The 18,834-nt window shown below is 40.3% G+C and overlaps 1 protein-coding gene across 5 annotated transcripts in view; it reads right to left on the reverse strand.

Moving 5' to 3' along the window:
- LOC110850911 overlaps positions 1 to 18,834 on the reverse strand; it is a 49,419-nt gene that overhangs the window by 20,329 nt on the left and 10,256 nt on the right. For 2 of the 5 annotated variants that reach the window (XM_035853112.1, XM_035853113.1), the window contains 2 exons: positions 12,706 to 12,983; positions 1,620 to 1,892 (listed from right to left, as the gene is read on the reverse strand). In XM_035853112.1, coding sequence (XP_035709005.1) covers positions 1,620 to 1,892; positions 12,706 to 12,983 — 551 coding nt within the window. Of the gene's footprint in view, positions 1 to 1,619; positions 1,893 to 12,705; positions 12,984 to 13,100; positions 14,345 to 18,834 lie in introns of those variants that run through there. The other 3 variants (XM_035853110.1, XM_035853109.1, XM_035853111.1) reach the window with 3 other exon arrangements.

Below are 18,834 nucleotides of genomic sequence, written 5' to 3' on the forward strand. Positions count from 1 at the left end.
TTGTGAAGGAAGGAGTTTGTATATTTCACCGTAATTTCGGAGAGAGGGGGAACACAAGCGAGAGAGTGATGCAACTGATGACAGCTTTTCCTTGGACAAGGGCTGGACGAGAAGGAACGGTTTTTTAGAATTTCATTGTTTTGATCTTCTACCCGTCTCCCCACGGAGTGAAGACTTTCGTGGATGGAAGGAACTGCTCAACCTGCCACCGAACGAAGGAAGGAACGAGCGAGACAGGAGAAAACGGTTGAAAAAAAACACGTAAATTGAAGGAATGAAAAGAAACAGGAGACTGCTCCTGGATGGAGAAAGTAGCCAAATCGTAGAAAGTCTCTTTTTGCCATTAAAACGGAAACGAAGGGAGGTGGCCTCACTCTCTCTCTACTGTCTCGATGTTTGCTCTCTAAATTTTTGGCACACTTTGTATCCATCCATCTACGACGACATTGGGTAGAACTGCACAGAAAGAAGCACTGTAAGAAGAATTGTGTGGAGGACGGGATGTTAATAATAAAATCATCAGTTCATCGGTGCAGCAGAGTCCGGATAGCCATATTATTGCATGAGTAGTTGGGATGGTGGGTGGGTAGAGGAAAAAGTTGAGAGGATATATACCACCCATTTTTTTATTGTATGATAAATTGTTCGGAAACCGTTTGGCTGAGGCTCATGATTCTACGCAAGAGACCTAAATTGCCAGAAAAAGACTTTCCTAATGCGTTTCTAAGCTTGTGGTATCGCATCAATAATATAGTCCAGCTTTTTTGCACCGAGTTTGATATTCTAATTTGCGAGGCATTTTTTAACTAAATAAATCTGATAAAATCGCAATACACAAGTATTTATCGATATATATTGACTTTCGGAGGCTAAAATTTCTTAATTTTGTGACATAGACTAAATTTTTGTCGCGTGCTAAAAGCCTTTTGGTGTAACAGGTTTATTAGATCAATTTTCCAATACATGGAACCCCCTATTGTCGATAAGGGCATATACTAAAACGGCCTATATAATGGATGACCAAGAAGAATTTTCCACCAACTGCGCCCGAGAATGTCGGTCACATTCTAAACATACAGTTCTTTCACAGTCCATAGTTCGCTCCGCATGATGAGGTAAGTGCCATGTAGATATGTGCTTTTCGGCCTTTCCCCATTTCCCTTCATCTGAGACAAGGGAGGACACCCGAAATACGGCCCATGAATAAATCATTGCCTTTTTGTATGTATGATAAGGAAAGGGTCCGATTCTTATTAAAATGCCAGCGGTTTTTTGTAAAATTCGGGTTCTTATGCAAACAGCCAAGAACTATGCATGGATACAACATGACCTTGAAAGAGGAAAAGTCGTGTGGTCGTCGGGGTCTCGACAAAAACGAACGTTGACCAGTAAAATTTCTAAACGCTGTTGGAGTTGGGAAATAGACGTGATTTATGCGTGAATGAAGAAGTTGAATCAGACTTATAAAACCCAACCGCCACGAAAACTATTGCCACTACGAGGACTGGACAAGAACATTGCGGTGTGGGGCTCAGGTCGGATGGTTAGTTGGTTTCTGATCTGACGTCTAGCGTGGCTGGGAGGGTGATTTATTGAAAAGATTCCTTGTTTACACTGACCGTGAGTCCAGCAGGAAGGAACCGATCAACACAGGCGAGTGGAATGATGAAGCAATCTCTGGAAAGCCCTGCTACCACCTCCAACATGCCGGGTTTTCCGGTCGGGTCCTCGAACACGCCGGTGGTGGGGGCCCCTCCGTGTCCATTGTAGTAAGTGGGAGGTCCTTGGTACGCCATGTGGGGTTGGCCCCCAGAGGAAGAAGAGGGCACAGCACCACCAGGTCCTCCTCCGCCGCCCCAGGCATTGCTGCCCCCTCCGCCACCAAAGCTCACCTGGGAAAAAACAATATACACAATTAGTTGGGATGCTTCTCACAGAAAACAAAATCCATTACGGGTGAGGAGGGAGCCAACTTACATAAACTACTTTCTACGGTAAGGTTTGTCTTTGGGACAAGAAAAAGTTTCGTGGCGAACAAGTAGAGTCAAAGTTTCACTAAAATATGTTAAAGTTACTTCAATGAAGTGAAGTGCTCGAGTAATTCATTATGTATTTCAGCCATTGTACTTGTAAAATATATGGTAAGCCTTATTTGGCAAGTGTGATGTGAAACATATTTAATTTGAACACATCCGTATCGTCATCGTTTATTTAAATTAATTTCGCAAAGCAATGTGTATAATCGTACAAATTTATTCCATAGTGTAAAATAAGTCAGATGAAAGTATACATAGTATCGCATATATATGTAAAACTATGTAGGTGAAAGTGGAGAATGAATTCATTGCACTCCACTAACACACATACATAACTTTATCAACTTTGTCAACTTTATCAACTTGATCAACAAAGGGATCTATTTATGCTTTTCGCGTACTGTGACTTTTACTTCACTGCCTTTTGTTCCTCATTCATTTCATTTCAAAATTTCACATGCAACAAAACAGTGATAATTAAACCTATCCACCAAAGTTGATTTAACAACAAACTAAATTCTAACTACTTTATAACTTTTTAACCAACTCGAACATTGTTCCGCTGCAGCTGCCTTTGTGCAGCAGCTAATCTCAGTAAACCGCAAAACAATGTCACGTCTGTCGGGGCCCATGAAACATTTCTCTCCGCTATCCCTAGAAGCCAAAGGACGAGGACAGAACAGGAAGGAACTACCGACGACCGACCTAGAAATCCAACAACCAAACAACAAAGAGTTTCAGAAACCAAACCAACATCCAATCATTCTGGAAGTGCCCTTTTACTGCAAGCCTTGTTTGTAGCAACAGCAGCAGCATGCACGTCTCAACGAACGTGTACTGCCAGAACTGTCCATGCATTTATTTCGCCACGGTATGAATTGCCAAACACGTTGTGCAAACTTCACTTCACAAACTTCAATAACTGAATTAAACTCGAGGGAGTTGGTGGAATTGGAGAAAAAGGAAGGTGGAAACTCTTAAAAATGTTTGTGGGTAATATCACTAGCTTCATCGCCGGGGTGCCAGCTAGCTAGCCAACCGAAAGGGAGGACGGAAAGTAATGCCGTCGCTTTCACAAACTTTTGGAGACGAAATGACGAAAGTGTCCAAAATTTAAATTAGGTTTGAGACAGCTCCAGTCTCCTGCTTGTCTGTCTCTCCCTTATGTTGCAGCTCCTCTTTCCAAGGGCAGTCCCTGTTGCTGATGTTTCATCACCGGTTTTTCCTCCTATGGAAAGAAGGCGAGGAGGAGGAAAGTAGTGCTAATTATTTCAGAGGTGACACACACATTAACTTTGAAAGGAACCAAATAATTAGGACGTGTTTCTCCTCATACAACATTCATTACTGCATCCTATCAATTTTTAAAGGTGTGAACATTGCATTTTATTGCGGTACACGCTGCTGCCTACATATTTATGACGACCGTGAGACTTTTCTTTTGAAATGCAAACAAACAAACAACTGAATCAAATTATCTGACAAGAAGTATTTGTGACCATTGTCTAAAAGTCAAAACCCGGCACAGATACTTTCCCCGTGTTTTCTCCTGTTAATCCTTAATGGAAAAAGCCTCCTACGGATATTTCAACCGAGATACGTATCTACGACCACACGTATTTCTGGTTTTTATCGCACAACATCTCTCCGCCCTGCTCGACAAGAATCTTCTCATCCACGCCTAAAATGCTTCCCAAAGTCTTGATTCCTACCGCTTTATGACGCCAAGTACACATTTCTATTCCACAACACAGCCCAATATCGCACTGAATATCACTTATTCAACTCCTGTTCTGAGCATGCATATTGCATCACTTTGTGCATTCGACATTGGAGCGAATTCATGTTGTAATATTTCTTGTATGTTGTAATATTTCGCTGCGCATGAAGGGACATTTGCAATTTTGATGATAATTTTATGCAAGGGCTGCGGAATCCTCCCACCACGGAAATGGCAAGACGAATATAATAATCTAAACTTGCACCACGCCATCATATCACATCGTCATAACAGAACACTGGATAGTGATGAGTTTGAAAATGAGTCGCTTTTTCACCCTCATCACCAAACAGTGACAACTTCATCACTCTGAAAACGATCATCCGAATTCCTAGAATGTGAACGCGCATGGCGTCTCTGGAAAATTTGGTAAGTAAAAACAACCTAGTTATCCAGCCTCTGTCAGTCCCGTGAGTAGAGGAGGAGAAGGAATGAAGGACGGTAAAGAAATCGTAATCTGATTACCGAGAATGTAAGGCTAATTAAAGAGGCAAGTCAGGCAGGGTTTTCCGTAACTTGATTTTCTTCACGTGCTACAGACTTGATGATGTACAAATTCTTCAGCTTTGCAGAAAATGCAATTACGCGATTTCTAAGCATTAATACTCTGTGACATTTACTCAACACAAGACATGATTTCCTGTCGAGGATAAAATCAACCAGTAAATTAGGGATGAAACGTGGGGAATGTATTTGCTATCGCAATAAATTGTCAAACCATTTAAATATTGTAGGAGCTGAACTACGTGCATGATTATATGTAAATCTCTGCATGGACGAGGGGTTGGACGGAGCTACCGATTTCTCAACTCTTTACTACATCTTGTCTTACTCCCCTGGCACGAAAGCCCAAACGTGCATGTGAACCCAGGATATGAGTGCATATCCTTCCCAACGATGTGCTTTGGTGGGTGTGTATTATGTGGTGGTGGTGGTAAGGCCGACGGAGGAAGGAGAGTGGATTTAAGGTGTTTCTTGTTGTCCATTTCCTCTCGAGAGACAGTCCTCTTTTCCCTTTCGAGCTTTCTCTAGTTACAAGAGCACTTTAGCTAAGGAGAGGAGAACAAGAAAGCAATTTCCTTCTGAGCTCACCACACTCTGGAGATTTGGACAACCCCAAAGTCCTCCATGAGCTGGATGAGGAGCTTTCAATTCCAACATACGCAAAGAGTATTCGCTCTGAGCAGGCATACATCCTCCGAGGACTAATTTGTATTTGATTTCCAGATATTACATGAAAACAGCTTTATAGTTGACAAGCCAGCAAGGAAAACTACTACACATAAGCTCCCTCATCTGGTCTCTCCTTCCAGGAAATGTCCAAGTAAAGAGACAAATGCCATGTAGTACATAATGACACCGGAACACCTTACACTCACAGAAAGAACACATGCTACATCCTTTCTCAAGTCTTAACCTTGTATAATTTACTTAACTTCCACTTGTCCAACTACTTCGTTTTCACCAAAGTCTATACAAAATAAAAAAAATTATGTCCTATAAATTGTAGTCTTCAATAAGTTTGTTTCTCCCTCTTTGAGGTCTCTCTCAGCTCTTGGGAGAAAGCGAACAAGAAGAAAAATCAGAAGAAGCAGAAGAAAAAGAAGAAGAGTCCTTACACACGATTTGGCAATACTTTCAAAGTAAATCAATTACGAGCACAATTATGTTTGATGCTTCTCTCGCACTTGTAAACTTATGGTGCTGATTGATTCTGATATCATTACATTGATGGACGGCATGTAAGTGGGATGATTATAAGGAACACGTTGCTTTTGCTGATCAGCTTCTTCACAAGAGATTTTCAAACAAGTAACTTTTTCCCATGTTACGCGTTCTTTGCTAATTAGTTTTTCCTTCACTTTATGACTTATGCAACAAATTGCTCAACCATGCAATTCCTGCTGTAGCATCATTCCACTTTTGTTTTTCCGAGCAAGTCGCAACTTACTGGGGAAAGGGAACCTTTTACAATTTAGGTTTGATGAAGCCAATCATGCCATCATATCCGAAAAACAAGAGCCAGAAGATTCAATACACTTTGGAGAATTAAGCGAATGAACGAATGAGCATATGGGTGGACGACGGAAGTTTGTGTTCATCAACTTAACTTTCGTCTCACACAGGATCCAAGCATCCTCCGGGACACGACATTTGATTCATCTTAAATTGTAGCATGGATTCTGAATAGGAATAAAGCTGAGTAAATTTTGTCATTGGTAGCAGAACAGTAGCAAAGCAACGAGGCTGACTGCCTAGTATGTATACTGGTTTACTCGTTGTCGTCATCCTGATTGACTCGATCTTCCTTGGGGCACATATACAAAGTAAAGTTAACTCATTTAAGGTTTTAATTAATCTCAGTCTGCAAGAGGATGAGGTGAACCGAGACAGAACAAGTTGAAGTGTTCGTTTGTCTGGAAAATGAATCAGGGATGAAACAACAGACAACAACAAGGTCATTTCACAAGAATTTCGCTTCTTGTAACGGTGTCATTATCTCTCATCTCTTCGCCTCCTTCTTCCTCTGGGGCTTGGAGAAAGCAGGAGGAGCAGTATAAAACCACGTACAACAACTACCGCCGTCCAGGAGTGGAATCATAAAGTTTGCATCGAATACCTAAAGGAAGGTAATAAATTACTTTGTTCATGTGCCCTGTCCGGGTAGTTGTGGGTAAATTCACAAATCGTGTGGGAAAGCGAAGAGGCAAGTCCATTTCACATTGGGAAAGATGTCGTACTCTTCCAGCTTATCTGGTTCTATTTAGTTCGCAAAATTCTTGCAGAGTTGCCCAACTTGCTTATTTTACAAGTTTCTTCCTCCAACACATATTTACAAGCATAGCAGAGTCGTCCAAAGGTTAAGAAAGGGTTAGGCTTCTCCCTGACAGTAATAAGTATGCGCTGCTCTCCAGTGTAATTTGAACAGATGCAAATCCCATCTCTGGGTCAAAGTTTATGTGCCCAGAAAGTTTATCTCATTTTAGATCATTAATCTGAATACTTGATTGCACATAGGAATCAAAGTGCTTTCCTTTTCATTATCTTCCTTCCTCCTCTTCCATTTAATTAGCATCTCTGCGTTTTGAGTGGTTGCTTAACATATTGTCAACTTTCTCAAAGTAAGCAGAAAATGCATTTCTCATCCTATTTTGGTATGCCAGATGCCTACTTACTTAATTTACTAGTTTTGTGGGTTCATCATAGTTCCTGGACAAGTTATTCCTCTTTGTAAAATATTATTGCATGCACATATTTATTTATAAACCATTCAGGATTGTGTATTAAAGTTTGGCATATAATATTTTCTTGGTAACAATTTTTTACCCACGAGTCTGTCTAGACTGTTTTATAGCATAAACTGAGATAATAGAGCAAATTATTCCGTGGTATTTCCAATAATGCCGTCGAGGGATAAAAAATCGCATTTCTTGATGAAAGCAGTTAAAGCCTGACATTTTGATGTAAATGTTACGTTACGGAAAAGTGCTTCATTCAGCGATGAAAAGCCATTTACTCCTCTCAAATGGATTCTTCCCCAACAAGCAAGTCTTTAATCTTTCGTCGTTTCTCTCGTCAGACGACGACGACGGTGTAACCCAAGACATGTGCAGAGTGCAGACGTATGACTGTATTTTGAACAACAATAAAAGGGTTGTTTTACAGATGTATCAAGGTATCACTATTAATCCTCATACACATGTACGCCACAACACAACGCCGCCAATGATAGAGGAAGAGAGAGAGAGAACGTAAATCTGGGAGTTCTAGTGTGACAGAAGTGAGCAATCATTTATATCTAAATTCACATAATAGTCAACTCCTTCTTTGTTCTTGGGGTCTAGAACAATTTGGTGCTCTCGAGAGCATCAGACAAAAACCGACCTAAAACGTCCCGTGCCAGCAGTACCAGTGCTGGTGGTACGATAAGCTGTGCTACATGAGACGATGGTTGCTTCAAAATTCAGAACAGCCCCGAGTAAGTTTTTCAGAGTTATTTCTTAATGACCATTTTAAATGCCGAGAACCGGATATTCCCTCGACGGAGAGATGAACAAGGCAATAAAATGCGTTGATTGCACGAAAACAATGGACAGGAAAAAGAACATGGTTTGTTACTGAGGAAGAACCACTCAGTGCGGTCTGGCAAATACTGAGTATAACTTAAAAGTGCATAGGCTGACTGAATTCTAACCAACCTTCAGATGATCATGATTTTGGTAAATTTCCAAAAACTCTTTCGACCAATTTCACCACGAAACACTTGATCTTGTCTCATGTTGAGATACATGCATCACAAGCTAGCAAAAGAAATCTCTATCCCGACTCTGAACCTCTTGTTCCCTTCACCATCCCAAAAAGTATCTGTAGAAGCAGAAAACCGTGCTGCTGGTTTACATAAATGCGTACCATCCACCTATTGACATATTTACCTACCGAGCCTACTTCCAATATTGTGCATGTGCCCTCTCTTATCTTACGATGATAAGTATGGAAAAGGTGTTTTTTGATCTATGACTTCGGCAATGGTTGGCCGAGTGACGTAGTTAGGACGACATTTTTTTCTACAGACTTCACGGACCCATCTAAATTATGATGGAATTGGCATTCAACAAAAACAACTCTTTTTTACTCTCCGTCATGTCCAATGTAAATATGGATAGAAGACATCTAAAAAACGCTGAGGTTATACGATGATGATGATGTATAGACCCTCATCGTGTGTGTACAAATGGCAAGTTGAAGATGTATCGTCTGAAAAACCGACAAGGAACAGCTCAAAAAGTTTATGTCTTTGAACAAGACGGATAGTATCAGTTTATACGACACATTCACAACATTATATATTCATGGACATTCATGAGCAATATTTGCACGCTTTTTAGGAAATCATAATGCTTCCAAGCTTTTTAAAACCAGTGAGAAAAAAAAATACAGGCAAACTTATCTACTTATCGTTATAGGTTTCTAAGCTATAACGACGGAACGTGTTAATTTATCTATCAACCATTTTTTGATCATGCCTTTCGTTCGGAAATGCCAACAACGCGTGCTCTGTGAGACTTTGGAATGTCTCAAAATTCTTGTTTTCAAATCAAACATGCACCGAAACGTCGTTTTTCTTTTTTTCCAGGTTGAATCGGGAGCAATAATGGGGACACTCAATATTTATTTTTATCTTGGACCCTTTTATTTCCTAACAGTAGCAGACACGGAAGAATGACACATACGTATGTTGTAACTAAACATAAATATAAACCTGTAAGCGGATCTTGTTTGTCCTTTCACTCCATCTTTTCGAAAAGATTTATGAGAAATGCGCTGGTTCCCTGGTGCAGTATTGTCCCCGTAATACTGCTTTCTTGTCTAAATTTATATATAACACAAGGGGAAATTCAAGTCTACCTCTAAGTCTCCAGTTGCTATAAAACCGTGTGTTCATAGAGTGGATTTTCTACAAATGCGTTTTACTAGTGCAATCTGGTGATACTGCCATCCACCTCGGCTCACTTGTTACGTACAGATGTACGTAACATCGTATAAATGTACGTACGTAGTATGTACGTATTGTTTGTCTTTCTCGGGTTTGTTGGAGATTCAAATGTGAGACGCATTACCTTGTCAAGTGGACAAGCTCGTCTCCTCCCTAAGAAATCTTTCGAGTTTCATGAGTCACGACCACATTTGGGGACACCTTATCCCTCATAGTCACCGAGATAATATGTACACGAGAAAAATGGGCCATCTGACAAGGCAACTAACTGCTACGTTCATCCTCTAAGGATAAATCATAGTATATGAACGTAGCCGTTCGTGATGCGGGATTGCATATCCCCAACATCTTCATTCGGCCTGAATCCCAAGTAAATTTAAGCATGGGAACAATGAGCACCATCTTCTCTCTCTTAAATCACGACTAAACATGGAGTATCCTCTCCTTGACAGGAACATGGTCAAATCAAACTGAACATTAAACCTACGTAGATGCAGAAAATATAAAAGAGACTGCCGAACGGGGCACGGAGCTTGAACTTTTCCATCTTTACATCCGTCTCGCTGTCATAACTTGGGATGACAACCCTTTGATCATGTAAAGCACTTTTTCATCTCAGGAGAGGAACAGCGACTCCCAATTTGCTTCGAGCAGAACGGATTGAGCTTTGAAGAACTGTTCAATTCTTGAGAAAGCGAGAAATGAAAAGAATGATCGGCAATTTATCCGACTTGTTTTTTAGCTTTTCTTACTTTTAGTTCCAAGTATTCTCAGAAAATATAGGGACGGCATGCTTACGTACGTACCTTCTGCCTAATTAGATGAGACAGGACAAATCTAAAGTTTAAAAGGTCACATGCAATGTAGAATTATTTCGTCTGAATAAAAAAAATACGACAAAATGTTTCGTATTTGCCTCCCAGTGACTCCGCAGAAATGGATGGTGTTGTTTTCCTTGCCAAATTAAATTATTGATATCCTACGGATACCCTGTTTCCTTCCTCATGCGAATGAGGAGGAAATTCGCAAACTAAATGTAAAAAAGGTAACCAAAGGCAAAGGAAGGATCGGAATTGTGTAACAACTGGTGCAGACAGAAAGACAAAACTTTCAACGACTTTCTCCACATCGGAAGAAGAAAATTCCAAATTCCTGCCTGCAGCCTCCTGATAAGAAACTATATACTAACAGAGGCAGAACACCGTATGATTTCTGTTTGGTAGGAGAAAGTGTTGCGATTCAGCCCACTTTCTATTTTCCTCATCCGGAGCGGAGAAATTCAGAAAGAGATAGTTCACCACCCTTGTTCAAATATGTGTAAGCTAAGCCTGATAACATATGGAATTGTCTGCATACATACATAACTATGAAGGATGAGATACCACCACTGCGTACGTCCATATGAATGCAGACACGGGGGTGGGCAAAATGATTCCGCGTACTATTGGAGGATGCAACTTATTCTTCCCATCTCACGGGTGAAACAATGCACACTTTGTGTTGGCAAAACAGGCAGATATCTTACAAAGAGGAGGCCGTAACTTAATCAGCGTATTCTAAATCTTACAACCGCACCACGTCTTTGGTAAGAAACTTGTAATCATAACTAAAGCACATGTATAGATACTTGAGATCGTGCTCCAATTTGCAAAACTAATCTTGCCATAACGCCACCAGGATTGTGCTCGGTAGCGATTTCACAATCATTCTAAACATATCTCAACTGGATATTTCGTATTGTGTAGTTCAAGTTAAAAATAATTAATAAATGGGATTTTTCCACTTGGTCATTAAGCTCTTCTAGTTGAGCAGCTTCAGTGAAAAGGATGCAATCAAGGAAATTTGCAAAATCCGAAATGAATTATGTAAAAGTAACGAGGGATCATTTTAGCCCAAGTGAACCGAGACCTTGATCCTTTCCGACGTTAGGATGCCCATTCGAAATAATTCGAATACGAGGTGAGAGAGCTGAGCGTTGGTTGTCTCTGCTAAATAAATATACAGACTTATGTATGTGCATATATTGTGCACTACACCGACCAGCTATGCCTTCAGTTTTAGGGATGTAGATGAAACATGAAGACTTCCGTTTGACATTCGGGATATGTTTTGGAAAGTCGTTTTCATGATAAATCTGCTAAGCATCGATAACTCATCCAGTTTCCTCGTTTATGATTCCGAATTACGGCAGGATGAGGAGAGCAAAGCAACACTACACCAGACTAACACCATTACATGCGACGAACTATTTATTCACGGGAATAATGGATCAAACATCCAGGCGTGTCTGCATTTGTACGAACAATTTGGTGATTATAAGACTAGTTCCACTTACATTTCCGTCATTTCTTACACTCTTACACAGTTACAATTGGTGAGCACACAATTTTCTGAACAACTGTGTCCTCCCACAAAATTTCCTATAGCTTGCCGCACACGATATGTTGATGCTACTTGATTCTAAAATGTCTCAAAGTTAAACATCCCATCTCCGGTTGGATGGTTTATAACGTGAAATTTAATACTGATGGAACACGGTTTCTTCTTGCGTCACGCATTCATACAGCACTTGGTTCACGACGAGGAGGACGTTTCGTTCCTGGTGGACAGGATGCTTGCCTTATCAAAGTCGATTAATGGGCAGTCTAAGAGAGGTCGTGCACTTGGGATAGTCAATAATCCATCATAAAACCTTCAGCAGAATTGTTAATTTAATGAAACTGACTCCATGCATTTGACATTGGGAGGGAAATTCATGGACTTGTTTCAGCCCGTTGCTTTCATAAACAGCCATAAAACTGAATATATGAAGTTGTTATGTATCAGCAATATACGACTACACGACGACTTACACGGAGGAAAAGAAACTTTGAAAATGTGAGCAAGTATCCAAACAGTTTATAAAGAATCCAGCTGTCAAGTATGCTCAAATACTTTCACCAAACAATCCCCATTTTACACTACTCACTTTCTCCCCAAGAAAGTGCTCCACGAGTGGTGGCTGGCTTCTGGTGGCTCCTTTCCTCTCTTATTAGTCCTGCACCACAGCCTACACCACGAGAGAGTCAAATGGAGCACAAGTGCGAACAAGGCCAAACTAATTGAAAGTAACTGTTTCATGTGAAACTACTCTCTCCACTGTGGACGTAACAAGGCTGGAATGAAAAGCCATGCTCGAAATGCCATAGCAGATGCATGAATGAACGTCGTTTTACATATATCTATATGCGATTAGATAAGGACTTTTGTCGCGTGTGGAATGAAACCTGCGTATCTGAGATGAGATACAGAGTTTTTGGGGCAAAGTCAGATGCATATATAATAAGTATCTGTATATTTTCTATTTTTGCTCAATAATGTCCGGTTGAAAATGGAAGTGGAATGGGGTTAAGTACCTGCTTGTTGGCTCCCCTGGCGTACAATTCCTCTTCGACCTGGAGATTGGGTGGACGGCTTCCCTTTCGTCGTGCAGCCGGCTCGTGTGGAGGTTGTCGAATCTGCTGAGCCTGGGCAAAGGGGTGGTTGGAATGTGAGAGTGAGTGGGAGGAGGAATGGCCGCCGTAGAAATGAGAGCCTGACTGACTGGCCCCACTCGGCCCGGAGGGCGCCTCTGGGTCACGCTTCCCAGCAAAGATGAGATGGGTCCTGTACCCACGATGGTCGCCGTCCGCATCTGTGGTGAATATTTAATGACACAATTTTGTAGAAGGCTAAAGAAGAAGGATTGGAGTTACATGACAAGCATGCAGTCATGTTGTTAGGTAAATAAGGAAGGATGCAATTTCTCAACTTGTTTGTAATTGGGAGGTGATATTACGTGTACTACCTACGACTGCACCACCACCATTGCTTTCTCCTTTACTTTTCCACTTATTGAACATCATCATTCTGACCGGCTTTCGCTACTAACCAGGCCGACTCACAAAACAAATATCACTTTACACGTGAAGGACAATGACAATTTTACCACTACTCGAGCATCGCAAGTAGTCTGACACCATGTCGCTTATCATCATCATCATCCCCCCTCTGGAACAACGCGTCTCATTGTTTTTCTCAATTTCTTTTCCCATCCCTCATTTCCTCATGCTCCTTTGTGAAGGGTGTGTACATATGTAGAAAAGTAGTAGTGGCTTAGCCTTGTGAGTTTCGCAATCAAGGTGGATTAAACATAATTATAACTTTCCGCCTCACTTTGAAGTGTCATTATTTTCTTTGTTGTTACAAACAAATCCTATTATGCGTCGTGTTGCGACATAAATTTACACGTGTACAAATTATTATTTTTTAAATAACAGCGTGAAACAAAGCGTAGTCATTGCGGTGAATGTTGCTGAGCTGGTGGTGACTTTGTGTAAGTTCGCAGCCTGGAGAAAGTGGTGGTGGTGGTGGCTTCACAGTTGATCTGCGGGGTATTTCGGTCCCCCTTGACACGGATTGTAACCTCATTCTCGTCACAATGAGGTGTGTATACATCTTTGTTCACTTTGAGCAAGTTGTAGGTTGATTGGGTACAACACGGTACCAAATTAATAAAGTCTTAATTAATCAAAGTTTCACCTCCTCATGTTAACGAGATTATTTGTATTTACATCCTCCGTGAAAATGTGAGCTAACGAGGAGCGACCCGGTGCTGAGCTCAGGTTGATAATGAGCAAAAATGGTTTTCTTATTGAGCAAGTTTTCGTAGGTGTTGGAAAGTTGACTTGGACATTGTTAATGATGATCACCGCCTGTTTCCTGTAGCATTTTCTCGCGTACAGAACAACACTCGGCGACGGAACAACGTGTGTCCATTCTGATAAAATTCGCAGTCTAGTTAGTGACAACGAACGACTCGAAACAAACTAAACTTCAATACAGTAGAGAAACTGTGCTCTTTTCTTATGCTTTTTGAGACGGGTAAGAAGAACCACGGCCTCGTGTCGTCATAAGATCAGATCAGTATCACGACGAGTCGGATAACAACATAACACTAACCGACCGACCCACCAGAGAAGAAGAAGAAGAAGCCGTAGTCAGGGAACAAGAACCATCCTACTATTTTACTCTCAGACTTACGACAACGACGATACGATGCGATACTACGACTGCTACTACATAGAGATACTACTACACCGATGGAGTGAAACACGAGGTAGCCCCGAGTAGTCGTGGAGGAAAGTGTAGCAAAAGAGGAACGGTTCCAAAATTTCTCTTAGGATTCTGAACAGAAATAGCCTGGGACATCCCAACACTACCATTTATTTGAAGTCATACGAAACGGGTGACGACGGTAAGTGCAGCGTGCACCAGAAGCAACCTCGCGTCCGTTGTGTCTAGATGCTGCTTGCTGTTTGCTACTGCTCCCTCAGTCTCAGACTGGTCCGACGACGATGATGTGGGATTGCGATCCGTCTTTTGCTATGTACGTAGAATTACAACACGGATAAAAGAATAAGCACAGTTCTGGATCAAGTAATGACAATAACCCAGAAAAGTATAGATATCTACGTACATATTTTGAAGAAGGGAAACCTGAACCTAAATTATAGGGTAATTGTCGTGATGTGAAATGGGCGATTTGTAATGTAAGTAACATCAATTTGCGCCCACACATAATTGAACTGGTGCAATGGACCTCTAATTGTTTTATAAAAATGGTCGCCAGCTGCGGATCTTTAGCAAAGTGATTAAATCCCTTGGCACTAATTAGAATCCCAACTCAAAGGCGGGTACGAAATTTGGTAAAAGATTAGCAGAAATCCCAGACGAAAAAGAAATTTGGAATGCAGCAGAGCTGGCCGACTGATCGAGGTTGGTTGAGAATGAGATGAGATTACGAATCCAATTGCATGTAAAAGGTTGATGATAAATGACAAAAGAGTGCTTATTAGTCACTCCACTGTAGCAACTTACCCTTGTTGGATGGATACAATGCAGTTGCCCAGCTCATCTCTACGGAATCATACCTTCTTGACACTCCCGGTAGTGAGGATCCTTCTTGTTTTTGTATTCTCATTTCACAACGTAATTGGAGTGGAATGGAATTCCGAACAAGCTTCCAATCATGTTCGGTGTCACTTTCAATTACTCCCAAGCACCAAAATTAGACTCCCTAGCATTACAAAGACTCAATGACCTACTCCTCTCTGCCGCCAATCTATTTACAGAGCCAAAAGTATGTCCAACAACAGTGCCATTGAATTAAAATACACCACATCCATACGGACTTGATGACATGACACCCACCACTGCACCACATTAACAACAATCTAAGCCAACTCTTCTTTTTTATCCTCTATTTTTATTTTAATGAATCGTATCGTATTAACTTTGGGCGTAATGTCAGCATAAGTAAACTTGTCTTTTACCACCGCATTTGTCTCCTGCTAAGTTGACTCTGCGGGTGCAAAATTCTGGCTTCCACACACACACCACACATACGTTCCTCATTACACGGAATAGGTTTCACCATGGTTTTACCCGACTTTTACTCGTACGTATTATTACATAATGTGCCATAACTCTCAACCCATCTATTCATCCTGTTCACCATTTGAATTAAAGGTCAACACATCCCCCTCGGATGGATTTAAATTCATAAACTACTCAACCATTACGTACGTATTACATGTCGCACAACATGTATGAAAAGTTTGCATACACAGTATGAAATGGTTCACAATGTAAAGTTCCAAAATACGCTATCACATAATGCACCTCCATTATTTGAATTTTTATCCTGTGCACAAAACTGTCGCAAACTTTTAGATGAAAGTAATTGGCAGTTTACATGCCCCGGTAAACTCGGTAAACTCTCACTGTATGTAAATATATCTCACTGTACTACGACGTGTGTGTGTGTGTGCATGTATTCCATGACAAGTCATCGTTCCCATTCCACACGATGGGCTGTGATTTGTTGTAAAGTTGCACAAATGCCGCTGGTGACATGCACTATAATTTGAGAAGGTGCAATGTAAACGTTAAATTATGCACGGTTATGCAACTCCATCACGTCAATGGTGGAAGGAAAGCGAGAGAAATGCATGTTGATTGCGGACATGAAGTACAAAAGTAAATGTGATTGTAACTGTTGTGACGGAACTGTACTCACTGGTTCCAACAGCCCAGAGAGGAAAATCGAAAAATGGTTGTGGCATGTGGAAGAAAATTATGCATGAAATGATATCCTAATTCATACAAGGTTGCTTATGTGGATTTTACTTTTTGCTACCCAGGAAATCAATATTGTCCCCCCTGTCAACCAGGCTATGGCTCAGTTGCCCTTGCTTATTAACTGCACCGACCACGGAGAAAGCACGGACGGCCAAGAGTTGACTTTCTCCAGCACAAAAAATATTTGAACAAACTCCCAATTTCTTCTACCTTACTTTCTTTCTTCTTTCCTCTCATGCATGTAAGAAAAAAGAGGGGAAGCGATTTGGAAATAGGGTCGCCCGAGTATGTAGATTATCGTCATCGTGGTTGAACTTGAACAAATTTAAAACAAACTCTAACCAGTCTGTCAACTAGCCCATAATGAAATTATCCATTGCCAGGCAAACCCCAAACTGGTCGGACCAATCCATCCATAAAATATTATGCAGTGTTAATTTATAGCGGAGAAATCGATAATTTTTGATTGTCTGTTTAATTGTCATTTTGTCCCAAGTCGTGTACCACTGACTGACTGACATATTTAACAAGTGTGTAGTTTTTTTTTCTTTAAAACACTATAAAATGTTCAGCACATTGAAAGTTTACACGAAGTGGTACAAACTACGACAAGGCTGTTACCCATGGTACGTATGAATCATTTACATGGAAAAATCGACACACATTTATATTTATTTTTAGGTTGGCACTTTTTCCGTTGTTGATGGTGCATGACAAGGCTTTTGCCAAATCTTGGTCTGCGTAAGAAAATGCGTGTTCTGTTTGTAACCAACTTTGTTTGTCCCGTCGTCGTGGCCGGTTTTGTGGTCGTTAGTAATCTTTAATCCCGATCTTAGTTGTAATCCCTCAGCTTGACGCACCTTGGACTGTGTGTGATGCGCTGGGCACATAAATCATCCGACACAGGGACAAAAGACCAGGAAAGAAATTTATTTCAAGCCAACTTTCCTTTTTTATGGTGAGGTTGACGACTTTGCACTGTTCTCTCTCTCTCGTGAAGACTACTGGTTTAGCTTTTGGGACAAACTTAGTTTTTGTTCTGTAATGAGCATAATCTTGCAACGGCTTCGGCCCAGTTTGTGCGTGCAATTGTTATAAGTAAGTGCATAAATAAGGTGAATTCATTATTTGGGTCTCTCTCAACTTCAATTATATTCCAAGTTTGTCTAGATTTCCAGCTAAAGTTTACGTAAATAAATTTGACCGGTTTAATTAGAAACAATCCGAATTCTTTTCTACACATATTAAACAATACAAATAAACGGAATTATTTTCTTGGAATTTTTATTGTTGGAATTTCTAAAAGTGATAATAAAAAGAGAGAACTTTAGGAATACAGTTGTAATTAAATTTGAGGAATGTTCATTACTCGCTTTTATGGAAGGTCATAATAACATAAAACCCTTTATGCATATTTCATGATCCAATATATCGGTTAAATTTGATTTTCTCCTGTGCTTATAAGAAATGGATCCAATGTAAATCGAGAAGGAGCAAGTTTTTATGAGAACATATAAATACATCCGAAAACATCATCAAACTATGAACCGTAACAAAAGGTTGAGAAGTCAATTCAACTTGATCGTCGCTGATGTTGCCACGTGTAAAATTACTGATATATGCTTTTTGATATCTTTTTACATATTAATGAATTATTTCCAAGGTTGTATTATTTTCTTGATGACGGCAATACTTAAATTTTCAAAGTTTCAAGTAAATAAGAAAGTTTTCATAATTGTCACCCATTTCTTTCGCTAACATGTCCCCTGGTTTTTTGTGTTTCCATGAAATATGCCACACTCATACTCTGAATTCCATTAAAAATGCAATTAGATCTCAAATCTAAAATCAAGATTCATTCCTTTTAAATTAGTCTTTCTCTCGAAAGCAGTGTGAACGTGCAGAATGGTACGTCAAGTAAATGGACATTAATTGGAAGTATCAACTCGAACCAACAAAATCAATATTTTCATACAAAATATTGCAAAGGGTATTTTCACCCTGTAGTAATAATAGAGGAGTGAGTGAAAAGAATGCTACATTATTATTATATTTTTCCCATTGTGGTATATCCCATCCACCGGTTGTAAACTCGTGTATTGTGACCAAGGACTTCTAGGAATTGTTCGCACATACCTAGCGTAGCAAATCCTTCGTATGTGCGAAATCCTTTGAATTGAAAACCTCATCAACTTTTAAATTTCCAAAAGAATTTCTGAGAATTTTGGAATGCAAAGACTTCATTCAGTCCCAGTCGTAAAAATCGACAAAGAAAGTATATGATAGAATGTGTACCAAGTATGAAACGAAGTTGTTCAAATATTGTCCTCTTTGGTGAAAGCACTTTTTAGTTTGTTTAGATT

This window comes from Folsomia candida, unplaced genomic scaffold (assembly GCF_002217175.1).
Source record: "Folsomia candida strain VU population unplaced genomic scaffold, ASM221717v1 Fcan01_Sc006, whole genome shotgun sequence".
NCBI lineage: Eukaryota > Metazoa > Arthropoda > Collembola > Entomobryomorpha > Isotomidae > Folsomia > Folsomia candida.